Source organism: Hemiscyllium ocellatum, chromosome 5, assembly GCF_020745735.1.
Source record: "Hemiscyllium ocellatum isolate sHemOce1 chromosome 5, sHemOce1.pat.X.cur, whole genome shotgun sequence".
NCBI classification, from domain to species: domain Eukaryota; kingdom Metazoa; phylum Chordata; class Chondrichthyes; order Orectolobiformes; family Hemiscylliidae; genus Hemiscyllium; species Hemiscyllium ocellatum.
In genome coordinates, this window is record NC_083405.1 from 120034666 (window position 1) to 120061227 (window position 26562).

General features: G+C 43.9%; 1 protein-coding gene across 1 annotated transcript in view; it reads right to left on the bottom strand.

Moving 5' to 3' along the window:
- dpp6a (dipeptidyl-peptidase 6a) overlaps nt 1-26562 on the bottom strand; it is a 1150594-nt gene that overhangs the window by 130857 nt on the left and 993175 nt on the right. Inside the window, exons 10-14 of the mRNA XM_060825137.1 lie at nt 20672-20769; nt 13153-13276; nt 11541-11579; nt 6039-6146; nt 4355-4446 (exon numbers count right to left, since the gene is read on the bottom strand). Coding sequence (XP_060681120.1) covers nt 4355-4446; nt 6039-6146; nt 11541-11579; nt 13153-13276; nt 20672-20769 — 461 coding nt within the window. The remainder of the gene's footprint in view (nt 1-4354; nt 4447-6038; nt 6147-11540; nt 11580-13152; nt 13277-20671; nt 20770-26562) is intronic.

The following is a 26562-nucleotide window of genomic DNA, read 5'->3' on the forward strand; positions in this document are numbered from 1 at the left end:
GGAGACACTGAAAATTTAATGGTTTTCTTGCATGACAGAGTTGCACATATGTAGGTTAACTGAAACTAAGATTTATACGCTGCCGCTGAGGAGCAGTTCTACATGAAAACCAAGGGTTTGGTAACCTCCTGTGTTATCCAGACTTGCCAAGTGAAAGAACTGCTGTGTAACGAATTTGTAAACTTGAAAGGCAATCAATTCTGCTTCATCTAAATTGGCTTGTAGCTACACGGTCCAGATCCTCTATTCAGAATCTAATATTAATTCTTGCCTGTGGCCACTCAGCCCTTGCAAAGGATCTGCAGTACATACATCAGTAAATAGAAGATAAAAATTGGACTATTAGAATCTCAGTTGAAAGGAGGGGTAAATGTGTGCTATGTATACTGTGGGAACACAGCGATATATTTCACAATATCCAGTGGAGACATCGTAAGAGTGGAGAAGGATGCTGTAGAGGGTACAGTGGGGAGGTGGTGTGGAGAGGAGCTCAACAAGGTTACACCATCGCAAGCCATTCATCATCCTAACTTGGTAATATATCACCATTCCTTCACAGGCCTAGTGGTCTTATCACTCAGCTGTTAATCCAGTGACCCAGGTAATGTTCTGGGGATCTGGGTTTGAATCGTGTTATGGCAGATGATGAAATTTAGATTCAATAAATGTCTCAAATTAAGAATCCACTAATGACCATGAATTGACATTGTTGATTGTGAGGAAAAACCCATCTGGGTAATTAATGCCCCTTTAGGGGAAACAAAAACTGCCATCCTTCCCTACACTGTGGCTATATTATGACTCCAGACCTACAGCAATGTGGTTCTCTCTGAACTGCCCTCTGGACAGTTAGGGATGAGCAATAAATGCTGGCCAGCTTATGACACACGCATCTCCTGAATAAGAAAAATTAAAATGAGTGAGTGTAGCTGAGAGCAATGTAGTAAAGAGGTGTGTGGAGGGTGCAGTAGGGAGCAGAAGTATATAAAGCACTGTCCAGGGCTGAGTGATATTTCGTAAAGAAAGACAAGTCATGTTTTGGATGTTGAACCTCTTTAAGAGGATAACATAAAGGTCAGAGACATTAACCTCTCTCTGTCTTAGAACCCCTACAGTATGGGAATAGACCTTTGAGCTCAACAAGTCCACACCAACCCCCCAAAGAGTATCACACCCAGATCCAGTCGCCTACCCTATTACTCTACATTTACCGCTGCCTACTGCACCTAATCTGCGCATCTCTGAAAACAATGAGCAATTTAGCATGGCCAATTCACCTAACCTGCTCATCTTTGGATTGTTGGAGGAAACCAAAGCACCCAGAGGAAGCCCACACAGACACAGGATGAACATGCAGACTCCACACAGACAGTCACGCAAGGCTGGGATTGTCCCGAGGGTTGTGAGACAGCAGTGCTAACCACCGGGCCACAGGGCCACCATGTTGCCTTTGAGATAGCAACTCAATCATTGTAGATATAAAATCAGATTGCTTTCGAATCTGATTTCTGTCAGGTGTCCCCTTTCCTTCGAACTTTGTAAGGGCCAACGTGAACTTAGCTCCTGAAGAAAATGAGACAAGGGAAATTATAATGGGGAACCAAGATGTTACAGAGGAGTTGAATAAATTCTTTACCCCAGCCTTCACAGTAGAGAACATTAACAGCATTCTTAAAATACGAAATAGTCAAAGCACTAAATGGGAGCTTAAAAAGTGTGGATTGAGAAGCCAACCTGGAGTGAGATTCAGTGGCCGAGTAGACAATAGACAATAGACAATAGGTGCAGGAGTAGGCCATTCAGCCCTTCGAGCCTGCACCGCCATTCAATATGATCATGGCTGATCATTCCTAATCAGTATCCGCTCCCTGCCTTATCTCCATAACCCTTGATTCCACTATCTTTGAGAGCTCTATCCAACTCTATCTTAAATAATGTCAGAAATTATAGCAAGATGTGAGTACAGAGAAATATGGCTATTTGATGAGTATGACTGGTGAATACATCCAGCCTTCAATGTAACGGTAAGATTTTCAGGTTGTGTTTAGGTCTCCTGTGTTTTATATCTCTCATTACTGAAAAATAGCTGGTTAAACATAAGATTGATACAAGTGTTTATTTGTAATTAAAATAAAATATCATTACAATAAAATGTAAAGAGGAGAGATTCTTAAATAATTAATTTGAGTTAAATGCAGTGATGGCAGGACAGGTAATGTATTGCTGCAGCAACACATGGAAGCTGCCGGACACCAATGCGATCTAGAACAAACACAACATCAGTAAATGCAGCTCAAGGAAGTTCAGATCCAAATTCAGGAGCTGGGAGTCTAAGCTGCTGACACTGCACCACACTAAAGAAGATAAAAGGTTCCTGGATAGTTTGCTCACACTCCTCAGTCTATGCAATTCAAACTAGGGGTGTTTGAGAAGGGAGGGGAAGGTAGGCTGAAGGTGAGGTAAGGATAAGGAACCAGAGGGTTACAGTTGAGGAGCCTCAGCCCCTGCAATTGTCCATAGACAGTGACCCAAGGCTGGAAACAAACCTAGGTCCCTACACTGTGGGGCACTGTTCGACTGCCTCCCACCATTGGGTGGCATGTTGGCACAGGGATACCACTACAAAGTTCTTGCAAGCTGTGTTAACAAGGGCACTGACTGCTGGGACAATGAGCAAACTAACCATGGTACTAAGTGGTGGATAGGAAATGGGGATATAATTGTGGTAGGTGATAATATGACTATGGGATAGACACTGTTCTCCATAACTGTGAGCAACAGTCCCAAAGGCTGTGATCTGTGTCCAGTGTCAGGAGTAAGGAAATCTCCTTGAGGCTGGAGAAGAACTTAGAATGATAGGAGAGGGAGCCAATTGTTGACATTACATTGACACTGACAGGACTAGAAAGGAGATTCTGCTGAAACATACTGAACAGTTAGGAGTTAAATTACATAGCAGAATCTCCTAGGCAACAATCTCCAGATTACCACCTGATCCAAGGGCAAACTGGCATAAGGTCAAAGAGTTAAATGCATAGCTCAAAGATTGGCGTGGGTGGAATGGGTTTCAACTGGTGGGGCAGTGGCTTCTGTGGATGGGTTGAAGGGAGCTGATCTGATGAGATGGACTTCACTTGGACTTGGTGAACTGAACAATTAGTTCTGTGGAAAGTGGGCTTTAAACTATTTGAGGTGGAGGGGTAGCCTTTCAAAGGAGGAAATGTAGGCTAACAAACAAGAGGATCCAGTAACATTATAGGGCAGAGATTTGGATAATGATAACCAGAGTGCGGCAGGAAAGGAAAAATATCAGGGTAAAAGATCCCCTAGGGATCAGTGACCATAATATCATAGAATTTAACATTCAGTTTGAGAGGCAGGAACTTGGGTCAACCAAAAAAGACAGTTATTGTTGTTCGGGCTAAAGTGATCAAGGTGTTATGTGGCAAAAACGGGAACTTGGTGATGAGTAGATGATCAGTTATGATCATGTTGAATCAATTGACAGATAGGTTCTTGATTAGTCAGGGATCAAGTGTTATGGGGAGAAACAGGAGAATGGGCTTGAGAAATATATCAGCCATGATTGAATGGTGGAGCAGACCCGATGGGCTGAATGGCCTAATTCTACTCCTTTATTTTATGGTCTTATGGAGGAACAGACTCAAAAGGCAGATGGCTTACTCCTGTTCCTATGTTTCTAAAGCTCTCACTTCTCAAACAGCACAGATTGAGTAATTTAGTTCCAAGCATAATTTGAAATCTCTAGAAGCCAAGTAATTGCAAATAGGATAAAATGGGCAATATCAATTGCATGCCTGTTATATGTGGGTCTTGATATTCACAGAATCCTGACAGTGCAGGCTATTCAGAGGCTATTCAGCCTGCACTGACCCACCCAGGCCCACAACATCCCCCCAACCTTGAAACTTGCATGGGGCGTTTGCCATGACTATCCCACCTAATTTGCTCATTCCTGGACACGACAGGGCAACTTTTAGCATGGCCAATCCACCGGAACAGCACATCTTTGGACTGTGGGAGGAAACCAGAGAGCAGCTGGTGGAAACTCACACGGGCATGGGGAGAATGTGCAAACTCTGTACAGACAGTCACCCAAGGCTGGAGCCAAACCTAAGTCCCTGGCACTGTGGGACAACAGTGCTAACCATTGTTCCACTGTGCCTCCCACCATTGGGTGGCATGTTGGCACAGTGGTCCCACTACACATATTCAACTCCATTGACACCAATCAAAAACCATTCTCATATCAGCTGTTTAACATTTTCGCCTTAAATTTTTAAAAGTGTCCCACATTATCTGTAATTTGTTTCAATAGTTTTTGGAGACTTACATCTTTTGATGCACTTCATCATATGACAAAATCTGTGTCACATCCCAGTTACCAGAGGTGATGGACTGTAAATTATCATTACTATTGTTAACCTGAAAGAGAAGAAGAGAGAATCATAACTACTGAACTGCCAGAATTGATAACACTTGGAAAGTATAGATTTTACTTAATCCCTCTTTAAAGACATATAATGGATGAACCCACTAGATTTCGCCACTAAGAGTACTAAATTGCTTTTGCCAGCAAAATCAAAGTGATTTTTGGATATTTTTACACCTCAGTCAGTCACAGCCAATCTTTCTGGGTCCATGGGATATCAGTGTCAGCAGCCAGACCAGCATTTGTTGCCCCAACCAAAATGGCTTGCTTGGCCATTTCAGAGGGGTCAATCACATTGTTGTGGATCCAGATTATATTAAATGAAGCATATTCTTTCCCTGTTACCATTGAAAGCAGATGGCCTTTTCACAACTTTTAAAGGTCACTATTACTGAGACCAACCGTGGATACCAGATTAATTAATTGAATTCTGCAGTGGGGCTTAAATACACATCCCAAAAGCATCAGCCCAAAAGCATGACCAGTACAGTGACATTACAACTATGCCACCATCTCTCGTGTTCTCTTTGTTCCTTCTGCTCCACTTCCTGCTTATGGAAGTAAATTCACGATGATAATATTGCAGAGATCATTTTCCTTCAATACTGCACTGTTTAAAGCATTGTGCAATATAAAGAACATGCTATTTTAGCATCATTGCTATGGGACAATAATTGTGCTGAAATAGAGCACAGCAGAAGTTTGTTTGAGGATGCTGGCTTGGCCAATCTCATCCAATGGTCGATTTAACTGGGATTCTACTCAGTATTTCCCGACACTGATTCAAATAGAAGACTTGGGAAATGTTAGGACAGGATTGTGGAAACACTGGGTGACCATTCTTGCTGTAGAGTCGTGCTTCATTGAAATGTCTTTTAAATAAAAAAAAGCGCCTTTATTCTTTTTTGAAATTCAAATGTTTGTGTGACACCAACAGAAGTCAAGGGGAGGCAACAGTCCAATGGCAACAGCCCAATTATCACTGGACTGTTAATCCAGCAACCAAGATAACAATCTGGGGACCTGGGGTTGAATCCCACCGTGACAGAGAGCAGATCTTGAATTCGATTGAAACATGTCTGGAATTAAAAGTCAAAAGTTAACCATAAATCCATTGTTGATTGACCCATCTGGTTCACTAATGTCCTTCAGGAAAAGAAACCTACCATCCTTATCTGGCCCACATGTAACTCCAGGCCCATAGCAATGTGGTTGACTCTTAACTGCCCTCTGGGCAATAAGAGATGGATAATAAATGCTGATCTAGCCAGCGACACCCACATCCCGTGAATGAGTCGATAAATAAAAGCAGAAGTGAATGTGGATTTTCAAACTATATTTGTAGTTGCAGGGAAATGTTATCTCTTTTATTTGACTTTCAATAATCTCTCTATGGTTATGTTTCCAGAATATTTGCAAGTCTGGAAACATTAACAAACATTGATGAGTGTTCTACTAGTTGAAGAGTCAGAGATTGATTGAAATTAGACTCCAAGCTTTCAGTAGAAAATTGTTTTACCGAAAATCTGAATAACTGAACTACAACAAAACCCAGAAATCTAACTGATCCCTCGGAAATACTTACCTGAGCAGATGACATGGCAATGTGGTGGAACTTCCCTCTGCCTCCCTGTGGGAGTGGGCGGATGAAAAAAAACTTCTTTCCGTCTTTGGAAAATAAAGGAGCCTCATTCTGAAATGGATAGAAATATGGTGCAGTGCAGAGCATAATGGACAGTAAAGTTACATCAGTTGGAAGAGCATTATTCCATTCAAAAGGACGACATTTACATTTCAAAGTAATGGGCAGGGGACCAGAACTTGAATGAAGATGATAAAATAATTGGTAAGAACCATGCAGATCTTAAGGGTAAATCTTGGCTCTGTGTGTCAGTGCAAACACTACTCCCCAGTCAGCAGCCCATGCCACATCTTCCCTGATTTTTATTTCAATGGCTTCAGTCAAGAGAGATGCAAAGTGTTACAAATCAAACCCTTCAGTCCTGGCAACATCCTTGTAAATCTTTTCTGCACCCTCTCTCAAGTTGAACAAAGTTCTTCCTACAGCAGGCCAACTAGAACTGTGTACAGTACCCCAACAGTGGCCTCACCAACGTCCTGTACAATCTCAACATGAGGTCTCAACTCCTTTTCTCAATGGTCTGAGCAGTGAAAGCAAGCGTGCTAAACACCTTAACCACCTGTGATGCAAATTTCAAAGAACTATGCAGTTGAATTCCTGGGTCTTTCTATTCGACAACAATAACTTTAAAGGGATGCATCTTAAAATCCCGTGAGACAGGATGCAAAGATACTGTTTGCAACAGTGAACATGCAGTTTCCCAATTAATGTGTATTATCTTATCTTGCAAATAAAGCACCCATGTTGTTGTTTTTACATCCTTGTCATATCATTGGTACATTTTCATTGAATAGAACATTATAGTGATCATGTGACAACTTCCCCCACTCCCCCCTCACCCACCCCATCTAACATACTCAGGTCAGTGCTGTGGCTCAGTGGATAGCATTACTGCCCCACAGCACCAGGGATCTGGGTTCAATTCTACCTTCTGGTGACTAGCTTTCTCCAATGGGGCAAAGATGTGCAGATTAGGTGGGTTGGCCATGTTAAAATGCCCGGGAAATGCAGGGTCCCAAGGATGGGGTGGGATGCTCTTTAGAGAATCAGTGTGCACTTGATGGCCAAATGGTCTGCTTCCACGCTGTAGGGATTCTATGATTTTGAAAATCATCTTGACAACTCAATTAATAACAGGCCAAGTTATACTGATTCTGGATCAGTGGTGCTGGAAGAGCACAGCAGTTCAGGCAGCATCCAAAGTGCAGCAAAATCGACGTTTCGGGCAAAAGCCCTCGCTGCACTTTGGATGCTGCCTGAACTGCTGTGCTCTTCCAGCATCACTGATCCAGAATCTGGTTTCCAGCATCTGCAGTCATTGTTTTTACCAAGTTATACTGATACCTTGTAATAATGCCAGCTATGGCTAAAAGTCTGAGTTGAATACTTATTTCAGTCCTGGCAGACAACGTTTACAAAAAGAGTCTGGGGTTGTAAAGGTTTTTCATGATTACAGAGTCTTCAAATATTTTATTACCCTCTTCAGTTTTATTACTTCAAATGTGTTAGATCCATGTTTATTTCCTGACCAGACTTGACAAGATATGATGATTGGACAGAGAACTGAACAGGCCATTGAAGCATCCAACATTCAGTTTTGTCTCATAGGTCATGTCAAGTCAGCTTTTGTATTCATTGAATGCTTGGCACAATCAATCATTGTAGCTTGCTGTTTATTTACATTTCCTAGCTTCTGCAATGCTGTTTTCTTTCCGTGTCAATGGTCACCATGTCAACCCATGGCCAAGCGTTCGAGGTAGTCACTCAAAGCTGCGGCTGAACGGGTTGGGGGCTTCTGATAGAGAGAAGGCTTTTCCAAGGGCACACTGTCTGTGGGAAGCCTCGCCAATCAATACTGGAGGTGCACCTTTGTGAATAGCTCAGCCCAGTAAAAAATGAGGTCTGCAGATGCTGGAGATCACAGCTGCAAATGTGTTGCTGGTCAAAGCACAGCAGGTTAGGCAGCATCTCAGGAATAGAGAATTCGACGTTTCGAGCATAAGCCCTTCATCAGGAATAAGAGAGAGAGAGCCAAGCCGGCTGAGATAAAAGGTAGGGAGGAGGGACTGGGGGAGGGGCGATGGAGGTGGGATAGGTGGAAGGAGGTCAAGGTGAGGGTGATAGGCCGGAGTGGGGTGGGGGCGGAGAGGTCAGGAAGAGGATTGCAGGTTAGGAGGGCGGTGCTGAGTTGAGGGAACCGACTGAGACAAGGTGGGGGGAGGGGAAATGAGGAAGCTGGAGAAATCTGAATTCATACCTTGTGGTTGGAGGGTTCCCAGGCGGAAGATGAGGCGCTCCTCCTCCAGCCGTCGTGTAGTTGTGTTCTGCCGGTGGAGGAGTCCAAGGACCTGCATGTCCTCGGTGGAGTGGGAGGGGGAGTTAAAGTGTTGAGCCACGGGGTGATTGGGTTGGTTGGTTCGGGCGGCCCAGAGGTGTTCTCTGAAGCGTTCCGCAAGTAAGCGGCCTGTCTCACCAATATAGAGGAGACCCAACTTGCGGAACGCTTCAGAGAACACCTCTGGGCCGCCCGAACCAACCAACCCAATCACCCCGTGGCTCAACACTTTAACTCCCCCTCCCACTCCACCGAGGACATGCAGGTCCTTGGACTCCTCCACCGGCAGAACACAACTACACGACGGCTGGAGGAGGAGCGCCTCATCTTCCGCCTGGGAACCCTCCAACCACAAGGTATGAATTCAGATTTCTCCAGCTTCCTCATTTCCCCTCCCCCCACCTTGTCTCAGTTGGTTCCCTCAACTCAGCACCGCCCTCCTAACCTGCAATCCTCTTCCTGACCTCTCCGCCCCCACCCCACTCCGGCCTATCACCCTCACCTTGACCTCCTTCCACCTATCCCACCTCCATCGCCCCTCCCCCTAGTCCCTCCTCCCTACCTTTTATCTCAGCCGGCTTGGCTCTCTCTCTCTTATTCCTGATGAAGGGCTTATGCTCGAAACGTCGAATTCTCTATTCCTGAGATGCTGCCTAACCTGCTGTGCTTTGACCAGCAACACATTTGCAGAATAGCTCAGCCCATCTGATATGTGATAATATTTGTGATAATATGTGGCTGAACCACCTAGACTGGACTTCTTTTTATTAATGGGATGTGGTGCTGTCGACTACTCCAGCACTTAGTGCCCATTTCCATTTGCTGTCAAGAAGATGGTGGTGGTCTGCTTTCTAGAACCACTCACTCCAGTCCACTTGGTGTAGGGCACCTAAAATTCAAAGATTTTAACTCCACAACAATGAAAGAACAGCAATACTGTTCCAGGTGAGCACGGTGCATGGAAAACCTGCAGCTGGTAAGGCTCTTGGGCATCTGCCACTCCTGTTCCTCTAGATGGCAGATGTCCTGGGTTTGGAACTTGCTGTCAAAAGAGCATGGGTAAGTTACAAGTTACTGCAGTGTATCTTGTAGATGGTGCACAGTGCTTCCACTGTGTGAAGGCAGTGAATGTTGAAGGTGGCAGATGAGGTGCCAAACAAACTGCTTTGTCATGGATGGTACTGAACCTCTTGAGTATTTTTGCACCTCCACCCATTCAAGATAGTGGGGACTCTCAATCATACCCCTGACCCCATCACGCTGGCAAAAGATCTCGTCCAGCAGTCCTTTGGCAGTGTCAGTGACATCACTCTCACCCCTGGGTGAGAAGGATGTGAATTGCAATTGAGGCTCTGACTCTGCCGCAGTATTGAGGGAGCTCTGCACTGTATACACTACTGTCTTTCTGATGAAGACAATCTAGTGACAGTTCAGGTATTGGATGGGATGTCATCACATCACCCTCCAGATGTTCTTATTCATTGGAATAGGCTTCAAAAGCAGCCTGACGAAGGGCTTTTGCCTGAAACATCGATTTTCCTGCTCCTCAGAAGCTGCCTGACTTGCTGTGCTTTTCCAGCACCACTCTAATCTGGACTCTGATCTCCAGCATCTGCAGTCCTCACTTTCTCCTAGCTGTTGAGTAACATGACCAATATCAATGGCCCATGTAGAGACATCCAATCCTTCTCATAGAGTCATACAGCATGGAAATAGACCTTCGGTCCAACTAATCCACACCCACCAAGTTTCCCAAAATAAATCAATCCCATTTGCCTGCACATGGCCCACATCCTTCTAAACCTTTCCTATTCATGTACCTGCCCAAATGCATGTGACATGTTGTAAATGTACCTGCAGTTACCACTTCCTCTGGCAGTTCATTCCGCAGACAAACCATTCTCTGTGTGAATAAGTTGCCCCTCAGGTCCATTTTAAATCTTTCTCCTTTCACCTTAAAATTATGCCCCCTAGTTTTGAACTCCCCCACCTCAGGAAAAGATCTTTGCCATTCACCTTGTCTATATACCTCGCGATTTTATAAACCTCTATCTGGTCAACCCTCAACACTCCAGTGAAAAAAGTCCCAGCCTATCCAGCCTCTCCTTATAACTCAAATCCTCCGGTCCCAGCAACATCCTTGTCAATTTTTTCTTAACCCTCTTCAATTTAATAGTATCCTTCCTATTATTAGGTGGTCAGAACTGAGCACAGTACTTCAGATAAAGATCCTATGAAACCACTGTAAGGAGTGTTGTGGTGTCCACGTATCACATCACTGTCTCTACACTGTTTACACTTTTTTGATTAGATTAGATTACTTACAGTGTGGAAACAGGCCCTTCGGCCCAACAAGTCCACACTGCCCCACCGAAGCGCAACCCACCCAGACCCATTCCCCTACATTAACCCCTTCACCTAACACTATGGGCAATTTAGCATGGCAAATTCACCTAAACTGCACATTTAAGGACTGTGGGAGGAAGCCGGAGCACCCAGAGGAAACCCACGCAGATACGGGGAGAATGTGCAAACTCCACACAGTCAGTCGCCTGAGGTGGGAATTGAGTCCTCTGGTGCTGTAAGGCAGGAGTGCTAACCACTGTGCCACCGTGATGCCCATTGCAGTTCAAGAGCTTTTACAGTTTGGAATGCCAGTTATGTTGAACCATGACACTGCAATCTTGATAAGGGGTTTTATGACATTTGTGAGAGAGGTGGTGAAGTGTACTACCTGGATTGTCAGCTGTAGCTCACTGGGTAACAGTCTCATGCTGGAGGCAGTGGGTTCAAGGCCCTTTCAGAGACTTACATGTAAAATCCTATATTCAGGGCAATACTGAGAGAGTGCTGCACTGTCAGAGATACTGCCCTTTGGATTGGGAGGATTAGGCCAGAGTGAGAAATCATGTTTGATGTGAATGTTTCTGGACTTCATCAGGTTCTGCTCAGTCATTAGGAGAGCTTTCAATGTGAGCTTCACTTCATCACAGTGCCCCTGTTCAATAAATTGCAGCATCTCGGATGATTCTACAAGCTGACGAGATAATAGAAGCAGAGAGAGAGGGAGAGAGAAAAGAATGCACCATTCCTGTTACTTTATCTCTTACCTGCCTGGAGAGCCAGCTTTCACTTTCATCCTCGTGTTTCTGTAAGAGCAAATTGGTGTTTTTGTCAGTATAACCCATCAAACTTTTTCATAAGATTCACTCTACAGACCTCCGTTGACTCTTCAGTGCAGACCTGAAGGAGTGCTGCTCTGTCAGATGTGCTGTTTCTTGGATGAGGCATTAACATGAGACCTCCCTCTGTTTCCTTGGCAACTATATAAGATGCCGCTGAAACCTTTCAGAAGAGGAGCAGGGGAGTTTTGTTTTGTCCCAATTTTCACCTGGCCACAAGATCCCAAGGTCACAGTTAGCTCTGCCTGGGAGTATCCTGTCCAGCCAAACCAGGTCAGACGATGGAATTAACCATCGCTTGGCAAAGGCATGGATCGAACAGGTTCACCCACAGGCTTTGGAGAAGCATGGGATTTATCCCAAAACCAAGATCGAAGTCTACCAGACCATGGTTCTCACATCACTCCTCTATGGCACATGAGGCAATCAGATGCTTTCCATCTTTCTGTGTTCTGCCTGCAGCATCAAGTGGCTGGAAATATTCCTCATGTTAAAGTTCTAGCTGCACATCCAACATCAAAAGCTTAGAATTGCTCGTTTGATGGGGCAGCGATAATGTTTGCACACAGGGTTCCTGAATATAAAAGGGGTATTCCCATGAACCCACATCACAGGATGCCCAAAAAAACGTTGATATAACAGGACTCTCAGAGCCAGTAAGTTGGGTAAAAACAACCAGGGACTGAAATTGCTGTCATCAAGAGCTTCTTAGGAGAACAGAGTGAGCTCCTGACAGCTAAAGCCCTTTCACCCACCCTCTATTGGCAATGCCAAGTACAGTCCTGTGTCAGATTTATAAAATAGCTTAACATTCGTATGAAACAACATTGACCTTGACAGAGAGCTATTAGTCTTGTTTGTGAATCCAACTAAGTGACCAAAGAATCTATCAACAATGGCGACTCTTAGAAAAAGGTGCTATGGAAATGCATTCTCCCTTCCTTTCTTTCAACCATTTAAACAACGTAGTAGCAGTCAGAATGTTCTGGAAAGAACCACTTGGTGGTTCACTCTGCCCCTTCCAATTGGAAAGATGGAAGGCCTCGAGTCAGTTTTCATTCATATCCCTCCCTCCCTCCTCCACTCTACCCAGAATTCAACTAAGGTTGCCCAGGTCAACCCAGTCACCGGGTCTGACTTGAAGGCCACTTGACAAGTGAGTGTCAGTCAGCTATTCGGTCAGGTTGGGAATCCTAAGCAAGCTGGGTCTTGCTTTTTTCAATGATCACATTCAGGTCAATGCATCAGCACTAGAATGGACAGAAATCTGTGGTGGGAAACAGATTCTAGATCCTTCTTTAGGCAAGGGCATCGAAGCCCCTGTGGGTGACCCACCCTGACAACAGCTAACACAGCACAGACCAGTATTGAACGTGGGATCTTGCTGTTCCATGGAGGTGTGAGCCTGAACCCCACAGGCCAGGAGGGCAGCTGTGGCCTTGCACTTCCATTTCCTGCTCCTCATTGGCCAGAAGCCTTGTTGATAGTCATCTTCATTTCCTGGTGAGATTGGATTACTGCTTACTAGTTGTGCCCATACCTTAGTGCAAATGCCAGTCGTGGCCTCACATAAAGTAAGAATGGAAACATTCTGGGCTCGGTTCAACCAGTTCACTGCGAGCTTAGTGCTGCCTGCCCATGTCACCATGGTAATATAGTATTCCCTGAAAAGAGAAAGGAAGAAACAAAATAATACATATGCAGTCAAGTCATTGATGAGAAATATACCCCCCAGGATCCCCCTTAACTCTGACTCTGACATTCACTTCACAAAGTCAAAGCGTTTGGTGATGGACCCCATAAAAGACAAGAGCATATAGTATTAGGGAAAATGTATTCGTTAGGACTGAGGATTAGTTATCAGACAGGAGATAGAGAGTTGGGATTAATGGATCTTTCTCAGGTTGGAAAGACATAACTTGTGCAGTTCTGCAAGCTACAGTCCTAGGATCTCAACTGTTTACTTTTTACATTAATGTTTTTGAGGTGGAGACAGTTTAGCGCATCCACATACAAAAATAGGTGAGACGGCATGTTGTGATGAAGGAATCTTCAAGGTATGCAGATAGGTTGAATGAGTGGGCAAAAATTGGCATATCAAGTTTAATGAAGGGAAGTGTAAGATTACGTGTATTGGTAGGAGCAACCATAAGGCAAACTATAATTTGAATGAAGAGAGAGAGAGAGAGAGAGACTTAAAAAATGTGCAGCAGACAGAGAGCTGGATATTCTTGTGCATGAAACCTAGAAGAATGAAATAATGAATGATTTTATTGTCATGTGTGTTTGACAGAGAGCAAAACAGTAAATTACAGTGAAAAGGTTTCAAATGCTGTCTCAATGCCACACCATTTTGAACAGTTTAAGAATAAGATGAAGATAAGGAGACATAGCTGAAACAGAGTCTACCCATTCTGAGCCAGCTCATCATCCTTCCTCCAATGCCTTGCCGCTCAACCCAACAAACACCGAAGTCGCCATTCTCTCGGCGCCAACTTTCACTGCTGGGCCAATTCTCCTCAGGTACCGCCTTGCCACCGCCTGTGCCATTCTCGCCAATGTCAGGGTCACATCTCTCACCACTGGGCCCACCTCGATGTTGTTGTGATGGCCTTCCATCATCACTTCACCACCAGTGTTGGACCCACCCCATGACAAAGTCATCAATTTGCCATCTTTTGCCGCTGGGCCTACCTCGCCAATGACGCCTCCACCGATGTAGCAGCTGCAGATTCCAATGCCAGGTCTTGGGGTTTGCCCACAGAAAGTAAGTAGGGGCTCACTCAAGTCTACGCTGGCAATCCTCGCCCCCGCTGATGCTGTCTGAGCTTAGACCAAGAGGAAAGTAAAGGAAAATAAGCACGTAAAGAAAGGAAGAAAAAAATAAGTGGTTGGAGCAGATGGGTCCTGACATGGGAGAACTACACCACCACCATCTTGATGTTGCATAATAGTGACTGAATAGTAACCTAAATGGATAATGTATGAGTGCAGTAAGTAATTAAAGAGCAATTGAATTTTTGGCCTTTATTGCTAGTGGGTCGGAGTTTAAAAATAGGGACAAGCGTACACAGTGCTGGTGAGGTTACACCTGAAATGCTGGAACACAAACAGATGTTGCTGAAGAAACACAACAGGTCTGGAAGCATCTGTGGAGAGAATGAAGGGTTAAATTACAAGTCAAGTGACCTTTCTTCATAAATATTGTGGAGTACCATGCACAACTTACATTCCTGAATTTAAGAATTGATTTACTTATATTGGAGGCAGTTCAAAAGAGACCCTGTCAGTTGATTCCAGCATTGAGGGAGTTGGCTTATCAAGAACAGCAATAACAGGGTAGGCCTTTATTCATTAGAGTTTAGAAGAACAAGGGACGATCTCATTGAAACATACAAGGCTCTGACAGAGCTTGATAGGGGGAATGTTGAGAAGGTATTTCCACCAGTGAATGAACCTTAAAACTATGATGCAAAGGAATTATTTCTCTCGGAGAGTAGTGAGTGTCTGGAATTCTCTACCCCACAGAGTTATGGAGCCTCAATCACTGCATGTGTTTATGGAAGAGGTCAATAGACTATTGAAATACCACAGAGTCAGGGCAATGAGTGATGTCCTTAGAGAGGAGTTGAGGCTTGGGGCTGAATCCACAGTGGTATTACTGAATGGAAGGCCAGGCTTGAGGGGCCAAATGGTTGATTACTGCTCCTACTTCTTACATTATCATGCTCAAATGCCCTGAACATCTCAGCCATCCATGCTCTTACTGCAGCTAACACCATGCATAAACTGGAAAGGGATGGCGCTGCTGTGATAATATTATTGGATCAGTAATCCAGAGACCAGGCTATTACGCTGGAGAACTTTGGTGCCAATCCTACCACAGAAGCTGGCAAAATTTCAAGCCAACTAATTGATCTGGAATTGAAAGCTGGTCTCAGTAATGGTGACCTTAAACCGCCCAGCTGCTCTTGGCAAGATGGACTGCATCCCCCTCCGGGGTCCTTGGTCACAAGAAAGACCCAGAACTGACTGGGAAAGTGCCTGTTTGAAACTTACGGTGACCAATCTTTCCTAAAGGAGGCACTGTGAGCCTCTCATTTGCTTTCCAGTCGAGAGGTGGGACCCCCTGTTGCGAATATTAAATGCCATCTCAACATCTGAGCATTTAATCTAGATTGACACAATTGAAGCGAATGGATCTCAAAAACAGTTGTGCTGTTTTGTTTGTGGTGAGGAATTATTTGAAGCTTTGGTTCTCTGTTCAGGTGACAGTGATATTTGAAGAGGAAGAATGAGGTCTCTGATTACATCACTCCATATTTATCATCAACCAATCACAACCAAAACAAAACAGACTGAATGACTAAACAAAAAAGAATTGAAAAAATAAAGCATAAAGAAAAATACAGCTCAAACCAACACACCACCGTGTTCCCTGGCTAACATCTCTGTCTCAGGCTTGCTACAGTGTTCCAGTGAAGCCCAGCCCAAGCTGGAAGAACAACTCCTTATATTCCGCGTGGGGACTCTATAGCTTTCTGGACCCAATATCGCGTTCAATAATTTTAAGGCTTGAGGCACCTTCTCCCATCTCGTTCCTCCAACCCGACACAGCAAGCCTTGTTGTCACGTGGCCTGCTATGACACGCGACCCATTGTTAGCCACTAATAGCCGGACATCCCAGGACAACTCTCTACATTGTCAGGTGGATTGTCAGTGTTGTAGCTGTCTCAGGACAAGGCAAGTTCTGGAGCATAAATCTTCAGTATTATGGCTGGAATATTTCTGGAGCCAGTTTTCAAAATAGTTATAAGAATCATGGACCTTCCTAACAATATCCTCCAGGCATCACCCACACAATTTGATATTCAATGAATCACTTTAAAAAGACCCTTCAGGAAAACAGCCAATGAGAAGTAAATAGGGAATGTGTTGACAGGGTTAAATGGAGTATAGTTGGAGTTACAGTGTGCTGTAGAAATATTGAAAATATCTATCTGTAAGGTCACAGAGACAGAAAATGAGATGAATAATCATTCAATCTGAAACAAAATTGCTGGGAAAACTCAGTGGGTCGGGTACCATGGAGAGAGGTAGCAAAGTTAAGGTTTTGTATCCAGTGACACTTCTTCAGAACTCAATTCTTCATTTAAAAACTGAAAGAGCTGCAGATGCTGGGGATCAGAAACAAAAACAGAAATTGCTGGAAAAGCTCAGCAGGCCTGGCAGCATCTGTGGTGAGAAATCAGAGTTAACGTTTCGGGTCCAGTGACCCTTCTTCAGAACTGATAGTCATGAGGAATAAAGTTCTTTTAATGCAGAAGATAAGGTGTGGGGAGGAGGTAGTAAACGTTATCTACAGGTCGTGCCTCATTAACTTGATCAAGCATTTTGGGGAGGTGATACAAATGGTTGATGAGGGAAAAGCAGCTGACGTTGTCCACATGAACTTCAGTAAAGTCTTTGACAAGGTCCCTCACGGCAGACTGGTACAAAAGGTGAAGTCACATTGTGTCAGGGTGAGCTGGTAAGATGGATACAAAACTGGCTTAGTCATTGGAGACAGAGGGTAGCAGTAGAACGATGCTTTTCAGAATGGAGGGTTGTGACTAGTGGTGTTCCACAGGGATCAGTGCTGGGACCTCTGCTGTTCGTGATCTACATAAACGATTTGGAAGAAAACATAGCTGGTCTAATTAGTAAGTTTGCAAACAATACAAAGATTGGTGGAGTTGTGGATAGTGAGGAAGATTGTCAGAGGATACAACAGAATATAGTTTGGTTGGAGGCATGGGCAGAGGAATGGCAGATGGAGTTTAATCTGGACAAATGTGAGGTGATGCATTTTGGAAGGTCATGTATAGAAATTGTACAGTGAGTAGCAGAACCTTTTGGAGTATTCATATGCAGAAGGATCTGGATATACAGATCACTGAACGTGACAGTGCAGTTAGTTAAGGTGGTTAAAAAAAAGGCCCATGGTATGCTTTCCTTCATTGGAAGGGGCATTGAGTATAACGATAGGCAAGTTATGCTGTACCTTTATAGAACTTTAGTTCGGCCACACTTGGAATATTGTGTACAGTTCTGGTCACCACACTACCAGAAGGATGTAGATCTTTGGAGAGGGTACAGAAAAGGTTTTCCAGGATGTTGCCTGGTAGAGGGGATTTTACCTATGAAGAAAGTTTGGATAGACTGAGTTTGTTTTCATGGAATACAGGAAGTTGAGAGGTGACCTGGTAGAAGTTTATAAGATTGTGAATGGCATGGATAGAGTGGAATGTATGAGACCTTTTCACAGGGTGGAAGGGTCAATTACTAGGTGACATTAGGATTCAAGGTGCGAAGGGGTAGCTTAAAAGAGTGTGTGAGGGAAGTTTTTCACACAAAGAGTGGTGAGTGCTTGGAACATGTTGCTAGACGAGGTGGTGGAAGTAGACACAATAGCAGCATTCAAGAAGTATCTGGAATTTAGTAAGGAAGACCAAAATGTATCAGTGCAAGCTTGGAGGGCTGAATGGCCTGTTCCTGCACTGTACTGTTCTTTATTATTTGTTCTTTGATAGGTGGAAATCTAGCTCAAAAAGAGAAAAGAATTGTTGGATAAACAAAGGAGTGGATAATAATCAGCCTGACAGAATGAATAGTCATAAATGGACTGTACATGAAAAGCAGGACAAATTTAACCTGGACAATGACTACCCCATCAGTCTACTTTCAATCAGTGATGAAAGGTGTCATCAACAAAGTTATCAAACAGCACTTGCTGAGAAACCATCTGCTTACTTATATTTGATTAGGGATCTGCCGGGGCCATTCTGCTCCTGACCTCATTACAACCTTGTTCAAACTTGGACAAAGCAGCTAGATTCCAGAGATGAGATGAAAATAACTGCCCCTGACATCAAGTACAGCATCAAAGAGCCCGAACAAGCCTGGAGTCAATGGGAGTCAAGGAAAACTCTCTGCTGGTCAGAGTCATACCTAAATATGGGAAGATGATGGTGGTTTATGGAGGTCAGTCATGTCAGCTCCAGGACATCTCTGCAGGAGTTCCTCCGGGTGGTGTCTTGTGCCCAACTATCTTCAGATGCTTCATCAAAGACCTTCTCTCCACCATAAGGTCAGAAGCAGTGATGTTTGCTGGTGATTGCACAATGTTCAGCACTGGTCGCAGCTTCTCAGATACTGAAGCAGTGCGTACCCAAACGTAGCAAGACTGCAGCAACTCAAGAAGTTAGCTCTTCCTCACCTTCTCATAGGTAGGTCAACATGGATAATAAATGCTGGCTCTGCCAACCAAGATCCCATGAATGAATAAACATTTTGAGGCTTTATATGTGGTGTTTGAGCTACCCGGATTGAATTTACAGTTTTAACCCTTTTCTTTGGAGGTTGTGGCGAGGCGTTCCCAACCCTGTTTGGACATTTTCCCAGAGGAGGTATCATGTGCTCCTGCTTTCGTTTGCCCTGCCCCTCCCACCCCATTGGTCATTCAACATGTTGGTTTGCATGGTGCCAATTGTGACTATTAGCCAATCAGCCTCCCCTCTGATGTCTCACATCTCAAATGGCTCTTGATCAAAAATTTCCAAAACAAAATGAAACTATTTCAATGCTGACATAATTTGCATTAAATAAAAGCATGAGACTTTGGAGCAAATTTCATGAGGACTCAGGTGTTTTAAAAACCCTTGAGAACAGGACATTTCGTCCTGCATGTGATGCAAGAAAGGCAAAAACCTTTTCAAGAAGTAAATAGTATGACCTGCTGATGAGGAAGAATCTGCCCTTCCAGAAATCTAATTCCAATTTGTTGTTCATCAAATGCACAGCACAATTTAATAGTTATACAGAAGCACAACAAGCATCGCTATATAACTAATCATTCGGTAGTCCAGCAAATGAGTAGTGCTGAAAAGAGGCACATTTTGTTGAAGATTTTCACCTCGTGCTGATCAGGATACTTCACAAGAATTGCCAAAGTTAAAGGAAAACAACATTTATGCTGCATGAGAGGGAAGTGCTGATTGGTTGGCAAGTGGAGTTTGATTGGTAGAGAGTGCACTGGTTAATGATGACTGACAGTTAACTACCAAGCCTTTTAACTTTTCAAGCCAGGCAAGTTGACTTTTGATTGGTCAAGACATTTCCTTCAGAAATGAACAATAAATGGCTGGCACTTATTTTGTCAAGTTGAAATAGAGAGAATGAGTATGTATGCTCCTTCTATCTGTAAAGTACAAGGCCCTAAATATTAACACATATAACCTTTCCACTGGTATATGGGTGGCACGGTGGCACAGCAGTTAGCACTGCTGCCTCACAGCGCCAGAGACCCAGGTTCAATTCCCGACTCAGGCGACTGACTGTGTGGAGTTTGTACATTCTCCCTGTGTCTGCGTCGGTTTGCTCTGGTTTCCTCCCACAGTCCAAAGATGTGCAGGTCAGGTGAATTGGCCATGCTAAATTGCCTGTAGTGTTAGGTAAAGGGGTAAATGTAGGGGAATGGGTGGGCTGCAGGTCGGTGTGGACTTGTTGGGCCTGTTTCCACACTGTAAGTAATCTAATCTAATATCTAGAACCAGAAGACACATTCTCAGAATATGGGGTAGGCTGTTTAGAGGGTGCTGAATCTTTGGAATTCTGCACACCAGAAGACTGAAAGGTTGACAATTTTCAAGTCAAATCAATAGATTACTAGATGCAATTGATATTAAAGGATATGGGCTAATGGATAAAAATGGCAAAGTGGTTGATGATTAGCCATAATCATTTTAAAAGATGGAGCAGGCTCAAAGGATGAATGGATTGCCTTTTCTCTTATTCCTTAAGTTCCTATTTAAAACTTGGGCCCAAATGTCTGTAAACCTAAACCTGACTCAAACACAAGAGTGCTCCTACAGTTACCCTGAATCTAACACTTCCTTTACCTTAGACTTCATCCCGATATGTCATGTCAGAATTTGAAATTTGAGCAAGTTTTTTTTCCAACACAGTAAATGAAAACTGATGCCTGCTGTAAGAAAAGAAGTAGTTGAGAGAGTTTTACTTCATTCTGGTGTCTTCGGGAGGGATCATCTCGCGAGTATGAGTTGGTCCATTCAAGTTCACCACAAATAGTGAGATTGTCGGATTTTCTTGGCCAGCCTGCAGTTAAATAGTAAAGAATGGTTAAGTGTTAGAATGAAGACGATGAACTTTGACAGCTTCAGTCAGATGTGTCTAAACCAAAACTTATTTAATTCTTCAACTCATTGGATGCAGGTGTTAAACAGCAGCTTTTTAAAAATATTTATTTATGGAATGTGGACATCACTGTCAGCAGTTATTGTCCAAAAGAATCAACCACATTGCTGTGGCTAGAGTCACATGTAGGTCAGATAAGGGAAAGATGGCAGATTCCTTTCCTGAAAGGACATTAGTCCAGATAGATATTGTTAAAAATAAAATTAACAACAGCAAGAAAGAACCAAGAGCTTGATGCTGGAAAAGCACAGCCGGTCAGGAGCAGGGAAATCCTAATGAAGGGCCTTTGTCCAAAACGTCAATTCTCCTGCTCCTTGGATGCTGCCTGACCTGCTGTGCTTTTCCAGCACCACACTCTTGGCTCTAGTCTGCTGCATCTGCAGTCCTTGCTTTTGCCGAACAGCAAGAATGAGGCTACATGGAACATAGAAAAGTACAGCACAGAACAGGCCCTTAGGCCCTTGATGTTGTGCTGAGGATTATTCTGAATGTAAAATATAATAACTTAATCTATACACCCCTCAATTCACTGCTATCCATGTGCATGTGCAGAAGTTGCTTAAATGTCCCTAATGACTCTGCTTCCACCACCACAGCTGGCAATACATTCCACGCATTCACAACTCTCTGCGTAAAGAACATATCTCTGATGTCTCCTTTATACCTTTCTCCTAATATCTTCAAACTATGACCCCTCGTGCCAGTCAATCCTGCCCTGGGGAAAAGTCTCTGGCTATTGACTTTATCTATTCCTCATCATCGTGCAGAGCTCAATCAGGTCTCCTCTCTTCCGCCTTCTCTCCAGAGAGAAAAGTCCAAGCTTATTCAACCTTTCTTCATAAGGCAAGCCCTTTAGTCCAGGCAGCATCCTGGTAAACCTTCTTTGCACCCTCTCCAAAGCCTCTGTATCTTTCCTATTGTAGGGTGACCAGAACTGGACACAATATTCCAAATGTGGTCTCACCAGGGACTTGGAGAGCTGTAGCAAAACTTCACGGCTCTTAAATTCTATTGCCTGTTAATGAAAGCCAAAACACCATATGCTTTCTTAACAACACTATCCACTGGAGTGGCAACTTTGAGGGATCTGTGATACTTGCACACCCAGATCGCTCTGTTCCTCCACACTGCCAAGAATCCTGACCATAATCCTATATTCATCATTCAAGTTTGACCTTCCAAAATGCATCACTTTGCATTTATCCAGGTTGAACTCCAACTACCATTTCTCAGCCCAGCTCTGCATCCCGTCTATGACACGCTGCAGCTGCAATAGCCCTTGATACTATCAATGGCACCTCTAAACTTTGTGTCATCCACAAATTTATTAATCGACCCCTCAGCCTCCTCATCCAAGTTATTTATAAAAACTACAAAAAGCAGAGGCCCATGAATAGAGCCCTGCGGGACCCCACTCAACACTGACCTCCAGGCAGAATACTTTCCATCTGCAACCACTCTCTGCCTTCTGTCAACCAGCCAATTCTGAACCCAGATAGCCAAATCTCCCTGTGTCCCATACTTCCTGACTTTACGAATGAGCCTTCCATGGGAAACCTTATCAAACGCCTTGCTGAAGGTTAGTTTTTTATTCTATTTGCACCATCTGCCACAGTGGGATTTGAACCCATGCTACTAAGATATTAGCCTAGAGCTCTTGATTATTAGCTCTAGAGCATCACCACTAAGCCACCACATCTCTGTTAAGGGTGGGGTGGTTAGAAAGTGACAGAGGTGTTGTTGTTATGGGTGACTTCAATGTCCTCAATATTGACTGGAACCTCCTTAGTACACATAGTCTGGATGGAGCGATTTTATCAGGTGTGGCGAGGAAGGATTCCTGACCCAATATGTCAGGGGGAAGCCACATTGGATTTGGTGCTTGGCAATGAGCCAGGACTGGTGTCAGATCTCTCAATGTGAGAGCATTTTGGTGACAGTGACCACAACTGCCTCACCTTGACCATCCACCATGGAGAGGGATAGTATAGCAAAGTATTTAATTGGGGGGGGTGGGGGGAATTATACTGCTATTAGACTGTGGAGTATAAATTGGGAACAATTGTTCAATGGGAAATGTACAATAGAAATGTGGAGGCTGTTTAAGGAGGACTTGTCACAAGTGTTGAATAACACTGAGACAGACAAGGAATGGCAAGGTGAAGGAGCCTTGGATGACAAGAGCAAAGTAGCTTCTCGTCAAAGCAAGGGCCTGGCACAGCTTTAGAGGATTACAGGGTAGCTAGGAAAGAACTCAAAAATGGACTGAGGAGAGCTCAGAGGGGGCATGAAAAAGCCTGGGCAGGAAGGATTAGGGAAAACCCGAAGGCATTCCACACGTACGTGAGATATAAGAGAATGATCAGAAAGAGGGTAGGACCATTCAAGGATATCGGAAGAGGCTTGTGCCTGGAGTCTGAAGAGGTAGGTGAGACCCTAAGTACGTTTTCTGCTTCAGTACTCACTAGAGTTGATAGTGAGTCCACTGTGGACCAAGTTAATAGGCTTGAATAGATTGATGTTAAGTAAGTGGATGTGCTGGAAAGTCTGGGAAGCACCAAGATAGGTAACTCCCCAGGGCCAGACCAGATATATCCATGGTTATTATAGGAAGTGAGGATTGAGATTGCTGCACCTTTGGCGATGATCCTTGCATCCACACTCTCCACGGTAGTAGTACTGAATGATTAGAGGGAGGCGAATGTTGTTCCTCTGTTCAAGAAAGGGAATAGGGAAATCCCTGGGAATTACAGACCAGTCAGTCTTACATCTGTGGTGAGCAAGGTACTGGAAAGGATTCTGAGAGGTAGGATTTATGACTATTTGGAAAGGCATAGTTTGATTAAAGATAGTCAGCATGGCTTCATAAGGGACAGGTCATGCTTCACAAATCTTATTGCATTCTTTGAGAATGTAATGAGACAAGTTAATGAAGGTTGAGTAATGGATGTGGTGGAAATGGATTTCAGTAAGGTATTTGGTCAGGTTTCTCACAGTAGGCTCATTCAGCAAGTTAGATCTGGGATACAGGGAAATTTGGCTGTCTGGATACAGAATTGGCTGGTCAAAAGAAGACAGCGAGTGGTAGTGGATGGAAAGCATTCCGCCTGGAGGTCGGTGACCAGTGGTATCCTGCAGGGATCTGTTCTTGGACCTCTGCTCTTTGTAATTTTTATAAATGTCTTGGATGAAGAAGTGGAAGGGTGGGTTAGTACATTTGCCGATGACACAAAGGTCGATGGTGTTGTAGATAGCATCGAGGGCTGTTGCAGGCTATAGCAAGACATTGACAGGATGCAGAGCTGGGCTGTAAAGTGGCAGATGGAGTTCAACCTGAATAAATGTGAAGTGATTTTTTTGGAAAGTCAAATTTGAATGCTGAATACAGGTTTAAAGACAGGATTCTTGGCAGTATGGAAGAACAGTGGGATCTTAGGGTCCACATAAATAGATGAAGGGCTGATGAAGGGCTCTGGCCCGAAACGTCGAATTTCCTGTTCCTTGGATGCTGCCTGACCTGCTGTGCTTTAACCAGCAACACATTTTCAGGTGTGATCTCCAGCATCTGCAGACCTCACTTTTTACTCCACATAAATAGACCCCTCAAAGTTGTCACCCAAGTTGATAGGGTTGTTAAGAAGGTGTATGGTGTTTTGGCTTTCATTTACAGGGGGATTGTGCTTAAGAGCTGCAGGGTTTTGCTGCAGTGCTTTAAAACCCTGGTTAGACCACAGTTGGAATATTGTGTCCAGTTCTGGTCACCTCATTATAGGAAGAATGTAGATGCTTTAGAGAGAGTGCAGAGGAGATATACCAGGATGCTGGTTGGATTGGAGGGCTTGTCTTATGAAGAGAGGTTACTGAGCTGAGGCTCTTTACACTGGAGACACGAACGAAGAGAGGTGACTTGATAGAGGTGTACAAGGTAATAAGACGTATGGATAAAGTAAATAGCCAGAGCCTTTTCCCAGGGCAGAAATGACTGTCATGAGAGGTCATAATTTTAAGGTGATTGGAAGAAGGTATTTGGGAGATGTCAGACATAGGTTTTTTTATACAGAGAGTGGTGGGTGGAAGTAATGCACTGTCAGTGGTGGTAGTAGAGTCAGAGACATTAGGGACATTTAAGCGACTGCTGGACAAGCACATGCATGGCAGTAAATTAAGGGATGTGTAGGTTAGCTTGATCTTAGATTAAGGTAAATGCTCAGCACAACACCATGGGCCGAAGGGCCTATACTGTGCTGTAATGGTCTATGTTCTATGTTCTAAGTGAGAAGATAAGAGAAGTAAAATGAGGTGAATATCTGGGCAATAGTGATCATAATATAATATAATAGACATGACAGCAATGATATATGATTACTCCAGATGATGACAGGGAGCTTGGAGAAACTCTGTAGCTCAGGTTGAAATTTTGGATGTAGGTTTGCTTGTCGAGCTGGAAGGTACATTTTCAGACATTTCATCACCATTCTCGGTAACACCTTTAGTGAGCCTCCAGACAAAGCACTGCTGATGATTCCTGCTTTCTATTTATATGTTTGGGTTTCTTTGGGTTGGTGATGTCATTTCCGTGGTGATGTAATGTCCTGTTCTTTTTCTCAGGGGGTGATAAATCAGGCCCAAGTTACTGGGTGGCATGGTGACTCAGTGGTTAGTACTGCTGCCTCACAGCACCAGGGTCCTAGGTTCAATCCCAGCTTCGGGCGACTGTCTGTGTGGAGTTTGCACATTCTCCCAGTGTGGGTTTCCTCCCACAGTCCAAAGATATGCAGGTCAGGTGAATTGGTCATGCTAAATTGCCCATAGTGTTATGGTTATACTAACCATAGTGTTAAGTGCATTAGTCAGAGGGAAATGGGTCTAGGTGGGTTACTCTTTGGAGGATTGGTGTGGACTCGTTGAGCTGACTGGCCTGTATCCACACTGTAGGGAATCTAATCTAATCAATGTGTTTGTTGATAGAGTTCCAGCTGGAATGCTATGCTTCTAAAAATTCTTGTGTGTTTGGCTTTTTTTAGGATGGATGTGTTGTCCCAGTTGAAGTGGTGTCCTTCCTCATCTGTATATAAGGATACTACTGAGAGAGGGCCATGTTGTTTTGTGACTAGTTGATGTTCATGTCTCCTGGTGGCTAGTTTTCTTCCTGTTTGTTCAATGTAGTGTTTGTGTCCAATGTAGTGTTTGTTACAGTCATTGCACGGTATTTTGTAAATTACATTAGTTTTGCTTGTTGTCTGTAATTGGTTTTTCAAGTTCATTAGCTGCTGTTTTAGTGTGTTGGTGGGTTTGTGGGCTACCATGATGCCAAGGGGTCTGAGTAGTCTGGCAGTCATTTCTGAGACGTCTTTGATATCGGGGAGTGTGGCTAGGGTTTCTGGACGCATATTTTCTGCTTGTTTGGATTTGCTACTGAGAAATCGGCAGACTGTGTCATTGGGTACCCATTCTTTTTGAATACACGGTATAGGTGATTTTCCTCTGTTCTGCGTAGTTCCTCTGTGCTGCAGTGTGTGTTGGCTCATTGGAATAATGTTCTGATGAAGCTTTGTTTGTGGGTGTTGGGATGATTGCTTCTGTAGTTCAATATTTGGTCAGTATGTGTTGTTTTCCTGTAGACACTGGTTTGAAGTTCCCCATTGGCTGTTCGCTCTACTGTGACATCTGGGAATGGCAATTTGTTATTGTTTT